The following is a 17,484-nucleotide window of genomic DNA, read 5'->3' on the forward strand; positions in this document are numbered from 1 at the left end:
TTCACAACCCAAGTAATCTGAAAGAATAGAGGACACACGAGAGGTTTTAAAGTAAGATAAGATAAGATTTCGTTCGGATTTTTAACCCCGGAGGGTTAGCCACCCAGGATAACCCAAGAAAGTCAGTGCGTCATCGAGGACTGTCTAACTTATTTCCATTGGGGTCCTTAATCTTGTCCCCCAGGATGCGACCCACACCAGTCGACTAACACCCAGGTACCTACTTGCTGCTAGGTGAACAGGACAACAGGTGTAAGGAAACGTGTCGAAATGTTTCCACCCGCCGGGAATCGAACCTGGGCCCTCCGTGTGTGAAGTGTCCGAAATTACGATGCACGTACATCCAGTTTCACGTAATATGTCTGAGACTTTTATACCATTAACTGATCCTGAACAGAAGGGTGCTTGGTCATTACCGTCAACAAAACATCTACCAACTTTCTTTATTTTCTTGGAAGGACAATCTGGACGTTTATGTCCGATACCACCACACCGATGACATGTTGGTATAATAGCTGGTGACTTTTTTTCTACTGTAGGCTTCTTAATCTTTGGTTCAGGTGAACCATTGCCCTTAAGGTTCGATCCCTTTAGGTCTTTATAGGAATTGTGAGCCTCAGCATACAAGTCAGCGGCCTCAGCAACTTCCTCAGCTTTAATCAGGTTACGTTCTCTAATGAATGTTCTTATCTGGTGAGGAAGAGCTGTCAGGAACTGGTCAGCAACCATGAAGTCTCTAAGAGATTCATAACTGTGATCAATTCCTGAACTCTCCATCCAAAAGTCGAACAAACGAAAGAGTGTTACCTGTAACTGCTGAAAGTTCTGGCCAGGCTGTAAGGTAGCATACCTGAAATCTTTCCTGTAAGAATTAGTGGTTTTTTGATATGCTTTAAGGATTGCCTTCTTCAGTAGGTTATAATTACATATGATATCCTGCGACAAAGTTGCATAGATATTCAAAGCTGTACCAGAAAATAACATTCCTAATCTGGTAGCCCAGGTGTCAGCAGGCCATTCACAGAGGGTAGCGGCATTTTCAAACCTGATAATGTATGAAGTAATGTCTTCACCCTCTGTGAAGGGAGGTAAATTAGGTGTTGGAATATGTGCACTAGCTGCACAATGTTCAATTACTCCTTCCTCTAATTGTTGTTGTGTAAAAGTTAGCTTTTTATTCTCTAATTCAAGGCGAGCTTTTTCAAGCTCGCGACCCTTTTCTCTCTCTCTTAACTCATGTTTTCTAGCTATTTCCTCACGTTCTCTAGCTATTTCCTCACGTTCTCTAGCTCTTTCCTCACGTTCTCTATCCTTTGCTCTTTCCTCAAGTTCTCTTAATTTAACTTGTTCCTCACGTACTTTAGCTCTCTCCTCACGATCAAGTCTATCACGCTCTTTTTTGTCTTCGCGCTCTCTTTCTAACTGTCTTTCTTGGCTTTCTCTTTCAATCCTTTCTCTCTCCTTTTTCTCTTGTCTTTCAAGGTTCTCTTTCTCCTTTTTCTCTTCCCTTTTGATTCTCTCTCTCTCCTTTTCTTCTCTTTCGATTCTCTCTCTCTCTCCTTTTCTTCTTCTCTTTCGATTTTCTCTCTCTCCTTTTCCTCCTGTCTTTCCCTTTCTAACTGTCTCTCTTCTCTCTCAATTCTCTCTCTTTCAAGTCTTTCCTGGATCTTAGCACTAATGAAAGATTCTAAATTTTTCCCTGTTATTCCTAACTTACTTCCAGCATTCATCCAAAACTGGTATTCCTCCATACTTGCAAGAACTTAAACTTTCAGGGGAAATGAAACGGATATTAAAGAAAACAGAGGGTTCAATTCCTGCTCCGCTCAAACTGTAAATAAACCAGAGGGCTCGATCCCTGCTTCAATTAAGCAATATGTATTAATGAAAATGAAGGGTTCTATGCCGGCTCCGAGCAAACAGTAAGTAGAATGGGGTCCCTTGACCATCCAATCTTCTCACCAGCAAATCAAGAGTGTCCTACAACAGTTCCCTTGATATAATAAAGAGCTCAATGAAACAAATTGCCACTGGAAAATCTCGGGTCCCTAGAGTCTAATCCTCCAAAGTGTTTCAAGCTCACACAAAAATAGGTGGCAGAATTAACTAGTATTCCTGCCTTGACTTGACTTACAATAAATTGAGACTATAACAATCACCAAATCTTTTAAATACCTGTACTATAGTCCTACCATAGAGAATGATTACTCATGGCTTGTGGTAACCGTCTGTGGTATGCAGCGTTGAAGTTCCAATGGTAGATTCGTGATGGAGTTGAATCTTGATTCAGTCGAGTGAATCCTGGCAAGGTCGCCACTTGTGAAGGCTTACTCAGCCCTGTAACAACTTCGGACAGTATTACCAAGGCTGGCTCCTCCTCAGGAAAATTAATGAATAGAAAACGAAATAATAATTCACAAAGATAAACACTTTATCATTTATTAAAGCAAACATAAAACAAGAAAACATGAAAGGTATATCCTATTTGAAAGAAAAATGAAAAATGAAATGAAAATAACATTTGAACTCAACGCTAATATATATTGATATTGGGGTGTCTGGTGTTGGTGACACTGCGTGTTGTTGAAATCGTAGCCATTGCTGATGATGTGGGGGGGGGGTCGCAGGTGTTGGTGACAACCCACCGGCTCGTTCTTCACAGTCTATAGCCGTGAATATCTATCCAGATGACAGGAAATCAGGTTCTTTACCGCTGCAATGATGAGGGGTTACGTCCTGATTCTTCATACATGTGCACAGGCAAGTAGATAAAACATGGGACGTCTCAGGACGTTAGTCTGTCTCCTTCAATTCTACTCATTGGTTGGCAGGTGACCCATTCTGTCATTCCAAGCTGGAAAGAGAGACAGGTTACCCACTGCTTAAGAAATCACTCTCCATGATAAGTACAATACCTAAAAGACATGGTGATTATTAAGACATTTAACATAGAGCAAGACTGAAAGGACTAAGTTCATTATTGGTCAAAAGTGAACCTTTCAACCAATAAGTCCACTAGAATATGAGCAGGCATGTACTTACAGTAGTGCTGGGAGCTGTGAGTCGAGTGATTACTGTTTGGCTGGAGCCCCACACGTCACCTTTTGGGGAAAGGGGGGGAAAGAGGGAGGGGAAGGGATAGCGGGAGCTAGACTGACCCTACTTTAACAAGCAGCCGGCAATGAAACTCACTTTCGAGGAGGGGGAAAAAGTGGGGGGGGGGGGGAATAGCGGGAGCTGGACTTACCCTACCTTAACAAGTAGCCGGCAATGAAACTATTGTTACTATATACTCCCTCGCTACTCCTATCTATTGAACTTTTCCCTCACATATACCACTTTGATGTTCATCTTGTCAGACACTGCAACACATGGCATCTTGGTACAGAAAACACCTTGGACAACCTTTTCAAGTGAGAATTGTTGGATCTGAGAGGGACATGACCTCTCAGTGGCTACAATCTCACTACTACTACTACATAGCACCTCTCCTTCCGACAGTATTTAAGTCTCCGCACTGTCCCTTGATCTTCAGATAGTTCCTGACAATGGAACTGAACTTCTCCAGGCTGAGGGACTGACAACCTTAAATTCTACGACTTCAAGAGTGATGGACTGATTACATCGTCTTCACATCTCTACGTTTCCTGCCTACTTTCTGTATTCGACTGAAGAAGCCTATTGTGTAGGCGAAACGTTCAGAAATAAAGTTGCCTATGTGTCTTACCTACCAACCTGTTGGTATTGTATACCACTTTGATGTTCACAGCTCATACTACAAGTGGACAAACAGCGTATCAAAAACACCAAAGCCTTCTGTAACTTTATCAAAAAAATCAGAGGCACCACTCCCACCAACAAATTCAAATACATCACCCACAACAACACACACATCTCAGACCCGCAGGCTGCTACTTACATCTTCAAACACATCTGGGAGAGCATCTTCCACCCTCACCCACCCCACCCTAATGCTATTCAACACATTCAGAACACAGAACACTGGAACACTACACACACACACACGAAACAACACCAGACAGCCACATCCATCTGGACTCTCTTACCTCCTCCCAAGAACTTGACACTCCTTTCACCAACACAGACGTTAAAACTCTCCTTAGACACCTTCCTCCCAAGGCCCCTGGTGCCTCTGGCCTAAACCATATTATCCTGAAACACCTTCCTGACTCTATCATTACTGCCCACACAAACCTCCTCAATGCCTCCCTTACCTCTGGATACTTCCCTTCCCTCTTCAAAGCTGCTACTGCTATCCTCCTTCCTAAACCCAATAAAGACCACTCTGACCCTAGAAACTATCAGCCCTATCAGCCTCCTCGAAACTTTAGGAAAACTCTTTGAAAAACTCATCAATCATTGCCTTCGCAGATACCTGGAACACAATTCTCTACTTTCTGATGGCCAGTTTGGCTTCAGAACACACAGGATGCCATTAACATCATTCTCAACTACATACACATCAACACAAAACAAAGAAACAGGACAGCCCTGGTTGCAAAAGACGCTGAAAAAGCCTTTGACATTGTCTGGCACGAAGGGCTCAAGTACAAACTCTGCACTAACTCCAACCTGCCTCTCAATACTCGTAAACTCCTCTGCAACTTCCTAGACGGCCGTACCATTAGAATCAAATTCCAAGGCTGTTACGTTGCAACCCCTGAATGGGTTGCAATGATTAATATGTATATATATATATATATATATATATATATATATATATATAATTATTACCTTTTCATATAATTTTATATTGCTTATATTTGCGATAATAGCTAAATTGTCAATGTATTGCTTTATATTATTATTTCCCCTCAGGGAAGGTTCCTTGATGTTGGTGAGGAGCTCTTGATTTAGGGAATTGGATCTGTGCTCCAGTTCCCCAAATTAAGCCTGAATGCCTTCCACATCCCTCCCAGGCGCTGTATAATCCTACGGGTTTAGCGCTTCCCCTTGATTATAATAATAATAATAATATATTATTATTTGACTTAGTTACGTTGTTAGTTAGGATGTAACATATTATGTGCTCAGTTCAAGTCTTGATTGTCTAACTACTGTAATTATTGCTCTTTGCTCGTTTCCCTGCCGGCTTCTGTTGCTGGGCAGTACTGTCCACGGAGCTATCACGTGATCGAGGGGGGGGGTGTCCTCACTTCGCCTAAAGTATTCAGTCTGGTCTAGACTCAGTGGTTGGATGTATTCTATACAAGTGCCTAAATCTCCCTTATTGGCTCTTGTTGGAAAATCGTCTCTTTGTCTCATTATTCTTGTTAGTTCTGGAGACTCTGTTCACAGAACATTGTATAGACTAGTGATCTTCGACGTTGTACTGAGGTTGTGTGTCGCTTAGACACTTTGAGTAACTCAGGTCCTGAGCTGTAGCTTCTGACCTAATTTGTACTGGTATCTGTGCATTGTCACAGTCGGGTATTTTCTTATGCTGAACTTGGATTCAGTAGTATGGGAGTTTTGTGACTTGTGGAAGATCTGTTGATGGTCCCTACTTAGTGTCGTTATATTATCTCCTTGTTCCTGATTCTGTGTCACAGTCGCTTGTTATATTGCTATTGGGCTTAGCATTCTTTTTATTGTTCAAGCAGACTGTTCTGATTGCCAGTTGGTCAAGAAGTTAGTTTATTTGTGGACTTTGTCAGTCACTTGTTTAAGTCGGCATGCAATAGCTAGTAAGGCCCTTGCGGGCCTCTACAAGCTGAAACATGCCTTTCAACGCACCAAACTACACCTCTACAAATCCCTAATACGTCCTCTGATAACTTACTCTCCTCTAGCCCTCTCTCTTGCAGCAAAAACAAACTTACTTAAACTGCAGCGTGTCCAGAACAAGGCGCTGCGCTGGGTGCTTGATGTCAGATGGGAGGACTTCGCCACAAGCGAGTCTCTCCATGCCCAATTAGACATCCCTGCACTGAATCTGTACTGGAAGACGCTCAGTGACAGATAGACAAACTTGAGACACAACATGATTACTGGGCCTCTCTCCTTGACGAAGACATTCGCAGACCCACAAACCAACACAACCTTTTCTACTCCTTGCATGATCCTGCTCCTAACTCTATTTACAAATAACCTTGAATTCGCTGACAGGTACCTTCTATGACAGGTACCATTCTCTGACCCACATTCGCTTTAGCTTTTGGGTTAAGATATGGCCCAGTTCTACACTCCTCTCTAGCGCTAAACGCTTCAACAACCTCTACTAGTGAGAATGGCTGGATTTGAGAGGGACCTGACCTCTCAATGTCTACATTCTTACCTCTACTAGTGACCTACGTCTCACCTCCTGGCGCTATATAAGGCTCCATCCTATCACTTCAACTCCATATTGTTCCGGACTATGAAACAATGCTCTTCTCCAGACTGAGGGACTGACCACCTCAAAACTTCAAGGGTGATGGAGATTACATCGTTTTCAAGTCTCTTCTGCTTCTATCAACTTTTCTGTACTCGACTGAAGAAGCCTACTGTGTAGGCGAAACGTTTCGAAATAAAGATACCTAACTGTTGAACATTAAAATGGTATAAAATACCGACATATCCACAACTCTGTTAGAAAACCAGTACTTACCTATGTCCTTTCTAAATCTAAATTTATCCAACTTAAATCCATTATTTCTGGTTCTTCTGCAGTGTTCCTCCATTCTTATGTTCTTAAGTACTGGTTTTCTAACAGAGTTGTGGATGACGATTGAGACACTTATGCAACATATGGGAATCTTTATAAACGTTTCGCCACACAGTGGCTTCATCAGTCCAATACAAAGTAGAAAGGCATAAGGAGAGGAGGAGTTTGAGGTAATCAGTCCCTCAGCCTGAAGTCGATGTGTTCAGTCCATCAATCTTGTAGAATGTACAGCATAGGGCCGTAGACGTGGCTTATATACTGTAGTGAGGTGAGGCGAAGCAGGAGAAGGTGGGGTCATAGTGGTATCATCCACTAGTCGAAGTAGTTCTTCGTTCAAAGGTTGGACAAGTGTTGAAGAATTCTTTGTAACAAGATCCCATGATGCTGCAGTGTCTGACAGTTGTGATGAATGGTTTGAAAAACCGACAAGTTGACGATTGAGACACTTATGCAGCATACGGGAATCTTATTATAAAGATTCCCATATGTTGCATAAGTGTCTCAATCGTCAACTTGTCGGTTTTTTCAAACCATTCATCACAGAGTTGTGGATGCTTGGAACAAACTTCCCAGTAGGGTGATAGAGGCTAGGACCTTGGGTAGCTTAAGAAGATATTGGACAGATATATGAGTGGGAGGGGCTGGGTTTGATTGGTGTCATTGGGTACAGGAGTTAATTCTTGGGTAGCTTTTGGTAGAGGTCGTTTTGATGAGGACTTGCCTTGTATGGGCCAGTAGGCCTTCCGCAGTGTTCCTCCATTCTTATGTTCTCGGGCTCCCAGGGAGCAGGATTCAATAAAACGTAAGCTTTGGTGGCCCTTGACAACCCCAACAACAACAAGGTCCCGTCCTGTAATTTTGACGCCATTAACATGCCTGTTGGAGCCAGTGGATTATTGAGCTCTAAGCCGTAAGTATACCAATGTTGGCGAGTGTGTGATTGGTATATTTAGTAGATATACGTGTAGGTATTATCTGGAGACAGCTAAAACTAAATTTGGCAAAACTACGTCGTTCCTACACTAAGATACCTTGGTGGTGTTCTGCCACTCAGCATTATTAATGGTATACAATACAGACAAGTTAATGAATTAAGACACATGTGCAACTCTTAGATACGCAAGTGTTGCACACGTATCTTACTCACCAAACTGTTAGTACTGTGTACCAAAAATGTGAAAATTAATTTAATTTCAATCGAGGCCATAAAATTTATTTATCTCCTTTCTCCAGCTTAATAAATTTAATATTCTTTAGGTTTATTCATGATTTGATTCATGTAGTTATAGGCCAAGTAATAATTTGGCGACCCAGTCTAAAATTTTAAAATTGTATAGAAGAAGGTTTTTGATATCTGGCCTCATACAATGGGAAGAGGCCCATCTGTTGCCACAAATAACTTTTTCCTTATATTGCTGTTAGGTAAGACACATATTGCTATTGGGAGATTTGGGAGAAACGCTTCAGAGGATGGTAGAGAAGTTTGGAAGAGTCTGCAAATTAAGAACTGTGAAAGAGAATGCACACAAAAGCAGAATAGGGGTACATACCTTCGTTTTTTTTTTTTTCAGCAAGCCATCAGCAGAAAGTGTACGCTGCCAGAAGTGCCTGGAGTTTGGTCACTGGACATACGAGTGCAAGGGTAAGAGGAAATATGTTCATCGAGAGACTCGCACATCCATGCTCAACAAGAGAGTTAAGCAGGAGAAGCAGGAACAGCAGATTGATAACTTGTAATTACTGTATTTTTTTCCATTCTCGTATGTGACTGACCTTGAACTCTTACTTAATGTAGAGATCAAATATTAATACAGTAGGCCCTTCACTTATGATGTTATGCATTTCTGAAACTTTTTTGTAATTTGAGTATTCAGAACTCTGGACCTATTTTTCCAACACTCATGTTATAATCAGAGATAAGTTTCCAAATCATAATATGGCATATATACTTTCATTTATTTATCCAGCTAAGATTATTTACCCACTGTTTTAGATGCAATACTATTTGTTTTCAATTGCAAATACTATAGTGTACCATAGTATCAATGTTTAATTAATATGTACATATTAATTAAACACAATAGAGTTAAAATACAGTATGCCATGCAGTATTTACATTAAATATTGATATTGTCTTGCTAACTGGAAATGATGTTTCCAGGAGAGTACGTTGTCCCACTATTTGGAAGGATGATTCTGTTTTTGTAATTAATTAATTTGTTCCAATGCTGATGATGGTGGTGGCCCGGTGGCCTGGTGGCTAAAGCTTCCGCTTCACACACGGAGGGCCCGGGTTCGATTCCCGGCAGGTGGAAACATTTCGACACGTTTCCTTACACCTGTTGTCCTGTTCACCTAGCAGCAAATAGGTACCTGGGTGTCAGTCGACTGGTGTGGGTCGCATCCTGGGGGACAAGATTAAGGACCCCAATGGAAATAAGTTAGACAGTCCTCGATGACACACTGACTTTCTTGGGTTATCCTGGGTGGCTAACCCTCCGGGGTTAAAAATCCGAACGAAATCTTATCTTATCTTATCTTATGATTACAAGTTGGGTTATCATAAGTCAAGGACCTCCAGCAATAAAAAAGAAAAAGAAAATTATGGTATAAAGTATAGTATACTGTACAGTACATTATACAGTACAGTACCATATGTAACAATATTTCTCAGTTACCTTATATTATACTGTACAGGGTATAGGTTATCAAATATACTATAGTTACAAATATATAACAATTACAAATATAGATAGTAAAAGTTATATTGGAGATGAAACTATGTAGTTAAAGTTTAGATTTGTTCCAGACCATTATCAAGTTATGAGTGACTTGATAATGATCTAGGATAAAGTGAAATCATATGCTGTCACTGGCAACTGCATTTGGGGGCACTGGCAACTGCAGTGGAGCGAGCTGTTAGGACTTTAAACTAGGAATAGTTAGTGGTATGGGTTTTGGCAGGAAAACAGTGAAGTCCCCGTGTAGTAATATTATGAGTTCTAAGGGAACTAGTAATAAGCAAAACGAGGTAGATATTGAAAAGCCAGTGACACTAGGTGATAAGGACAGTAATAGGTTTAGTAGAAAAACAGAAATGAGCAGGAGGGGTAAAGAGAAAGGAGAGTCTTTCAATGTTTATTATGCTAATAGCCGTAGTGCTAGGAATAAGGTGGACGAGTTGAGATTAGTAGCTAGTGCAGGTAACATTGATGTATTTGCCTTAACTGAGACGTGGTTTAATTCAAAAAGTCAGGACATGCCTGCGGAATGTCACATTCAGGGTTTTAAACTGTTCCAAGTAGATAGAAGTATCGGGAAGGGGGGTGGGGTGGCATTGTATGTCCGAGATCGCTTGAACTGTTGCATAAAAACGGGTATTAAGTCTGAAGTAACACATACAGAGTCTGTTTGGATAGAATTTTCAGAGGGGCATGAAAAATTGATTTTAGGTGTGATATACCGTCCCCCAAACTTAGATAGGGACCAAGGGAGACTACTATGGGAGGAAATTGTTAAGGCCACAAGGCACGATAATGTAGTAATTCTAGGAGACTTTAACTTTAATCATATTGATTGGAATTTCTTGACTGGGAATTTAGAATCATACGATTTCTTAGAAGTAGTTCAGGATTGTTTTTTGAAGCAGTTTGTGACAGAACCTACAAAAGGAAATAACCTGCTTGACTTAGTTCTGGCAAACAATGAATCCCTTGTTAATAATTTAGAAATTTCAGAGGAACTGGGTACTAGTGACCACAAATCAATTACATTTAGCATTGAATGGAAGTATGATAGTAGAGATAACTCAGTAACAGTCCCAGATTTTCGCTTAGCAGATTACGATGGGCTTAGAGAACACTTATCATCTGTTGACTGGGGTAACGAAGAGAGCTATCAATATGACAGTTTTCTGAACACTATACATGCTGCTCAAAGAATGTTTATCCCATATAAAGAAATTAGATCAAATAGAAATAACCCAAAATGGATGAATAATAGGCTGAAATATCTACTAGGGCATAAGAAAGGAATTTATAGGCGTATCAAAAGAGGTGAGGGTCATCTTATGATTCAGTATATTGACATTAAGAGGGACGTTAAAAAGGGGATAAGAAAAGCTAAAAGGGACTATGAAATTAAAGTTGCTAAAGATTCGAAAACTAACCCAAAAAGTTTTTTCCTTTCCAGGTCTATAGAACAAAAGTTAGAGATAAGATAGGTCCCCTTAAAAATAACTATGGGCATCTTACTGACAAGGAGAATGAAATGTGCTCGATTTTAAATAATTATTTTCTCTCGGTTTTTACACAGGAAGACACTAACAATATCCCAGTAATTAATTTTTATAGTGGGCCTGAAGAAGATAAATTATGTAACATCACAGTCACTAGTGAAATGGTTATGAAACAAATAGACCGACTGAAGCAAAATAAGTCGCTGGGTCCTGATGAGCTTTTTTCAAGGTTCTTAAGGAATGCAAAATGGAACTCTGTGAACCATTAACTAATATTTTTAATTTATCTCTTCAAACAGGTGTAGTGTCTGATATGTGGAAGATGGCTAATGTAATTCCTATTTTTAAAGCAGGGGACAAGTCGTTACCGTCAAATTACCGCCCAATAAGCCTGACCTCAATTGTAGGCAAATTACTAGAGTCAATTATAGCTGAGATTATAAGAAGCCATCTCAATAAGCATAGCTTGATTAATGATACTCAGCATGGATTCACGAGAGGCCGCTCTTGTCTAACTAATTTATTAACTTTCTTCAGTAAAGCTTTTGAGGCTGTTGATCACGATAAAGAATTTGATATTATTTACTTAGATTTTAGTAAGGCTTTTGATAGAGTTCCGCACCAAAGACTGTTAAAGAAAGTGGCAGCTCATGGCATTGAGGGAAACGTGCTCTCGTGGATCGAGTCATGGCTCACAGACAGGAAGCAGAGAGTGTCCATAAATGGGGTTAAATCCGAGTGGGGATCTGTAACAAGTGGCGTACCACAGGGATCAGTCTTAGGCCCATTGTTGTTTATAATATATATCAATGACCTTGATGAGGGTATTACTAGTAATATGAACAAATTCGCCGATGACACAAAAATAGGTAGGATAATTGACTCAAATGTAGATGTTAGGGAACTTCAGGAGGATTTAGATAAACTCTATTCTTGGTCAGAAAAGTGGCAGATGCAGTTCAGTGTAGATAAATGCAAGGTTCTGAAGGTCGGGAGTGTCCATATCCCTAGCACTTATAAGTTAAATAATGTAGAACTTAGCCATACAGATTGCGAAAAGGACTTGGGGGTTATGGTGAGCAGCGACCTTAAACCAAGACAGCAATGCCTAAGCGTATGTAATAAGGCAAATAGATTATTGGGATTTATATCAAGAAGTGTAAGCAACAGAAGTCCAGAGGTTATACTGCAGCTTTATACATCATTAGTAAGGCCTCACCTAGATTATGCAGCTCAGTTCTGGTCTCCATATTACAGAATGGATATACTGTAAATTCGTTAGAAAACATTCAGCGTAGAATGACTAAATTAATACATAGCATTAGAAATCTTCCCTATGAAGAAAGATTGAAGACTCTTAAATTACATTCACTTGTAAATGAATGAGGTGTATAAGTGGAAGATGGGTATTAATAAAGGGGATATTAATAAGGTCTTGAGGATGTCTCTCCAAGAGAGAACCCACAGTAATGGATTTAAATTAGACAAGTTTAGATTTAGAAAGGACATAGGAAAGTATTGGTTTGGAAATAGGGTAGCTGATGAGTGGAACAGTCTGCCTAGTTGGGTTGAACATCAAAATGGTATACAATACCAACAGGTTGTTAGGCAAGACACACATGCAACTGTTAGACAACTTTATTCCGAAACGTTTCGCCTACACAGTAGGCTTCTTCAGTTGAATACAGAAAGTAGGCAGGAACAGTAGAGATGTGAAGACGATGTAATCAGTCCATCACCCTTGAAGTCGTAGAATTTGAGGTTGTCAGTCCCTCAGCCTGGAGAAGTTCAGTTCCATAGTCAGGAACTGGGTTATTGAGGCTAGGACTTTGGGTAGTTTCAAATTTAGGTTGGATAAATATATGAGTGAGAGGGGTTGGATTTGATTGGGACTTGCAAGTGAGTGGATAGAGTTATCAGAGATTATTTCTTGGGTAGCATTGAAAATTGGGTTGGGCAAATGTTTTGTTAGTGGGATGGATTGTAAAGGACCTGCCTAGTATGGGCCAACAGGCCTGCTGCAGTGATCCTCCTTTCTTATGTTACCTTCTGAGTATTAATTTCCCCTCTGTGGAACCTCCTGGCATTTTCTTGTCAGGCACTTCATCATCTTGTTCGTCACTTTTCCTTCCAGTACCTTTACCATTGTACTGCATTCAGAAATTCTTATATCCTTGCTTAAGTCTCCTCTTCTGAAATCTGGTTTCTTCCTTCCCTACCTGTTAAGTTTCTCTGCAGGCTTGTTCCATAAGTTGTATCACCTACGGAATATAATAATACTGTACCAACTCACTGAAAAGCTCAATCATGTGTAGTGTTCACTAGTATACAGTTTCTTAAACATTAACAGATGTGGAGTTTTGACATAACTTAAAATTCCTGTTTGGTACTTATTAGCACAGCGGTACCTTTTATAAAATCTTGAGTTATTATATATTAGTATATACAGTTATTTGATGTTCTGGTTTGCAATTATTTAATTTCCTACCAAAATATAGGAATAATTATTAGAAATACATATGTAAAATGAAAATGCTTTAATTAATTGGAAAGTGCAGCAGTGTGTTTTAAATTTAAATCCATATACAGTGGAACTCTGGTTTTCATACTGCCCTCATATCATGCAATTCAGATTTAGGGCACTTTTTTGGGCGAAATTTTGGTCCTAATTTTGTACCTCCAACCAGAAATCGTGTGTATGAGACTCGTCCACCCGCCTGGGATGCCTGTCACTGGCTGAATGAGCATTCATCTGAAACATTTCACAATTTTTGTGCTTGTTTATTGATTGTGACTGCAAAATAAGCCACCATGAGCCCAAAGAAAGTTCCTAGTGTCAGTGCCAGCCCTATGGTAAAGAATTCGAGAAAGAGATTGTAGAATTCAAGAAAGAGATTGTGGAAAAAATATGAAAGTGGCGTACTTTTAGCCAACAAGAGTCTTCAATAAAGGTATGTTATGTTCATTTATCATTTATCATTATTTTCTGTATGTAAAACTATAGTTATTCTTTAAAAAATGTATTTTTTGTTAATATTTTGGGGTGTCTGGAATGGACTAATTGTATTTACATTATTTCCTATGGGAAATATTAATTCGGTTTTCGTATGTTTCGGATTTAGACCGATCTTCTGGAACAGATTAAGTATGAAAACCAGAGTTCCACTGTATTAAAAAGCAGGTAAAAAGTTTTTAACTTGTACATTTATTTACCATACTGTTTATAAATTATAATACTTTTAGTAATATTTACTATACATTTTTGGTATAGTGTCATTGAAATATTTGGTTATGTATTAAAAACAATTTAATATTAAATATAAAATTAAAACATTTTTTGGTAAAAACTGATTAAGTTGATGTAAATCATAAAACTCTTGACTATGTGCTCTTATCTTTCAGAAAAAAGATGGCATCAAATAAAGAAAGATCACAGAGACGAGACAAAAATCATAAATCCAGTGATTCTGATTCTTCCTCCTCATCCTCATCATCTTCCTCATCATCATCATCATCGTCATCGTCATCGTCATCTTCAGATTCAGACAGTTCAGATACTGACTCGACAGACTCGTCATCTAGTTCTTCAGTGTCATCATCCTCAGATTCATCAAAGTCCTCTGGTTCAGAGACTCAGAAGAAAAAGAAAAGAAAGAGAAACAGTGCCAAGTAATGAGAATTATATTATTTAGGATTTCATTTATTTTTGATATTGTAAATTTTCATATTACATGTCACATTTAAAATACTCTTTGTTCTTATTTGACAATATGAGAGAATGCAGTAAACCCTCTATTTAAAGGACTAATTGGGGAACAAATGGGTGGCTAATAATGGCAGTTGTGATGGGTAGAGAATAGATTGTTTTGCCGTGATTATAACAATAATAAACAATCATGCAACCAAAGGACTCTGTCCATTGTTTACAAATCTATTGACTAATAGGTTTTGTTCTGTATTTCTGTATTTCTGAAGTCTGTTAAATGGAGGGTTTACTGTGGATGTTGCATCCATCTTTTTTCTCATAACATTTAATGTACAGTATATTCAAATATTATTTAATAAACTCGGTAAGTTACTTTTTAGGAGAATACAGTAAATCCTCTCATAATGCAGGGAGATGTTATTGAAAATTAACACCTTGTGAAAAATAGCATTATGTAAAGTAAAGAGGCCTCTAAACTTACCAAGCAACTTTTTTAAAAAAATTAACTACACGTAAGTACAGATTAATACAGTTTTATCTTACTTTAGTGTCTGGCTGCTGTTGTTGTTGACATGGAAGTATGTGGAGAGTGTTGATAAGGCCCTAATGGCCTGTGATGGATGGCTGTGGTTTTAGTATTGAGTTGTCAGTAGTAATTTGTAGCACTGTAATGCATCTCTGCTTTTTTTTTTTTTTTTTTTACCTCAGTACTTTATACATCTTATGATAAGGCATCTTTGCTACTCCAAACTACTCTTCAGACAAATGCTCATAGGCTTGTTGGGATCCTTTTCAATGAAAAAAATTCTGTAACTTTACCAACAGCATGGAATTTCTCATCTAACTCCTGCAGTGTTAGGGAATTATCTGTTGTATTTATGCAGAGAATAAGGTGAAATGATCCTTAGCTGCTTTGAAGCTAGCTGCACTTTTTTCTTTTTAGCTAATGAACATTTTTTGATGGTATGTGTTAACACAAGAGCCCTGTCTCATCAGTACTAAATGCTTGGTGGGAACTGATTATTTTTTGGAAATAATTTGTGCAAAGTCAGAAGGGAAATTTTCCATTTCAATGGGATCAATTGACAAACCCTGCTAAACCTTATGTTGTGAAGTTGATTGTGCTTTGTAAAATTTTTCAAACCATCCAACACCAACTGTACACCATTGTAAAAACTCACCTTCCTTCTCACACTCAGCTTTATAGCACAATAGGGCTTTTTGTCTTGATTATCTGAGTAGTAAGTGGGCCCATTTCTTTGTTTTTTCCTCATACCACACATTTAGTAAGTTCTGTCTTATTTAGCTGCTCTGATCTCTCTGATATTTTTTTCACGATGTTACACACTGCGTTACTGACTAAACAAGGTCTTTTATTTCTTTTCATTATCTCCAGTTGTATGAATGGTTAATTCTCTCAAAATAAACGTGCAGGAAATTTGCATCTTCTGCATTTTGCATCACCTAAATTTCCACTTTCTTTAGTTCTGTCAAAGTTTCATTCCTATTCTTCTTAGCACCTCTAGCATCACTTGGGTGCCATTGCTAATATCCACAAATTAGACGGGCTAATGAAAATAAAATCACTCGATATACACACACTGAGTAAGACACATGTCTCTTCTAGAAAGTAACTGTAGGTGATTTGGGTGAAGGAAGGTGCTTTGCCTCCCCAAATACTTCACCATTAGGCCCATCTTGAGTCAGAGGAGGAAAATCTACAGCATGAGCTATGGAGATGTAGAGTGTAACTTGACGCTTCCATGCTTATGAAGTGTGCTGTGCAAGAAAAGGATGTACTTTTTCAGTCATGTTAGCCAATACTTTTATGTAGTCACCTTATAAGAGGGTTTACAGTATATTGATAGCTGGATATTGCAAAAAATCTGAAAAGTTCAAATTTACAAGTGCTTAATAATTTAATAAGCATTTATACACTGTACTGTTTTACCTTTGATCTATTTTAAATGAATTTGAAATACCAGAGTGGTTATTGTACTTCAATATCAATTACTGTATCTTGCACTTTTTTGTATATCAGCTCTGTAATTGCCTGCATTCAAATTTTTAACCACTTAAATCTACTGTATCAGTTAAAGGCAACTTAACTTAAAGGAGTGGTAAACCTATAGGAATAATTCACCGTTTAATGACATGGGTATTTGCTGAAACTTTTATCCAGGAGTTTGGGGAAGGAGAAGGGTCCAGGAAAGGGTAAAGAGATAGGCAAACCATCAACATGGCTATTTTTCCTCTACACTGGTTTGATCTAGTAAAAATGTACATCTGCTATCCCTTGCCTCCTCTAGCAGACATCAATGGTTATGGGGTTTTGTAACAGTGTTGTACAATTGTCTTGTATGAACTTATTTCATTCCTGTGTTCATATGGGTGATCAGTTCAATAAATATCACACAAGGTAAAATAAAGTATAAGTACATTGGATTTTCATTATTATTAGACCAAATATACTCATGCAAGTCGACCCCTAGTTTTGTAAGAAAAATTACCATTATTTAAAGTAATTGGTTCATTTTTGTGCAGGATTATAAACATTAATATTTAACTTCAAATTATATATGAATTAAATGTTTGATTTTACATTTTTTATTGTATTAGATATTAATGAAACATAAAATACATAAAACATAAAATGGATTGAGGTTAAAGAATGTTTACAACTGAATGGATTTTGTTTTTAATTTTTTATACTATATGGCAGCAATTCCCAACATGCAGAGATTAGATGGTCTGCTGGATTATTCCAAGGAGTCCATGAGGCTTTGCATCAAGTATTGCTTTTCCAGCTAGTGTTTGATTTCTTCTTTTATCCATCTGTGTTTATCCCAACAGTCAAGCACATGGGGTCCATAA

General features: G+C 38.5%; 1 protein-coding gene across 1 annotated transcript; it reads left to right on the forward strand.

Moving 5' to 3' along the window:
- The first annotated feature begins 7,431 nt into the window (after window positions 1-7,431).
- Window positions 7,432-14,995, forward strand: LOC128694853 (zinc finger CCHC domain-containing protein 10). The gene is made up of 3 exons (XM_053785192.2): window positions 7,432-7,577; window positions 8,239-8,400; window positions 14,307-14,995. The coding sequence occupies exons 1-3, from the start codon at window positions 7,540-7,542 to the stop codon at window positions 14,575-14,577; spliced, it is 471 nt and encodes a 156-aa protein (XP_053641167.1). The 5' UTR covers window positions 7,432-7,539; the 3' UTR covers window positions 14,578-14,995.
- Window positions 14,996-17,484: the final 2,489 nt, after the last annotated feature.

Source organism: Cherax quadricarinatus, chromosome 45 (assembly GCF_038502225.1).
Source record: "Cherax quadricarinatus isolate ZL_2023a chromosome 45, ASM3850222v1, whole genome shotgun sequence".
NCBI classification, from domain to species: domain Eukaryota; kingdom Metazoa; phylum Arthropoda; class Malacostraca; order Decapoda; family Parastacidae; genus Cherax; species Cherax quadricarinatus.

Bases quoted from the DNA above. Each gene is read 5' to 3' on its own strand.
- LOC128694853 (XM_053785192.2), top strand. From the start codon at position 7,540: ATGCCTGTTGGAGCCAGTGGATTATTGAGCTCTAAGCC. The intron at 7,578-8,238 runs GTAAGTATACCA...TTTTTTTTTCAG, and splicing joins GGATTATTGAGCTCTAAGCC to CAAGCCATCAGCAGAAAGTG. The intron at 8,401-14,306 runs GTAATTACTGTA...CTTATCTTTCAG, and splicing joins GAACAGCAGATTGATAACTT to AAAAAAGATGGCATCAAATA.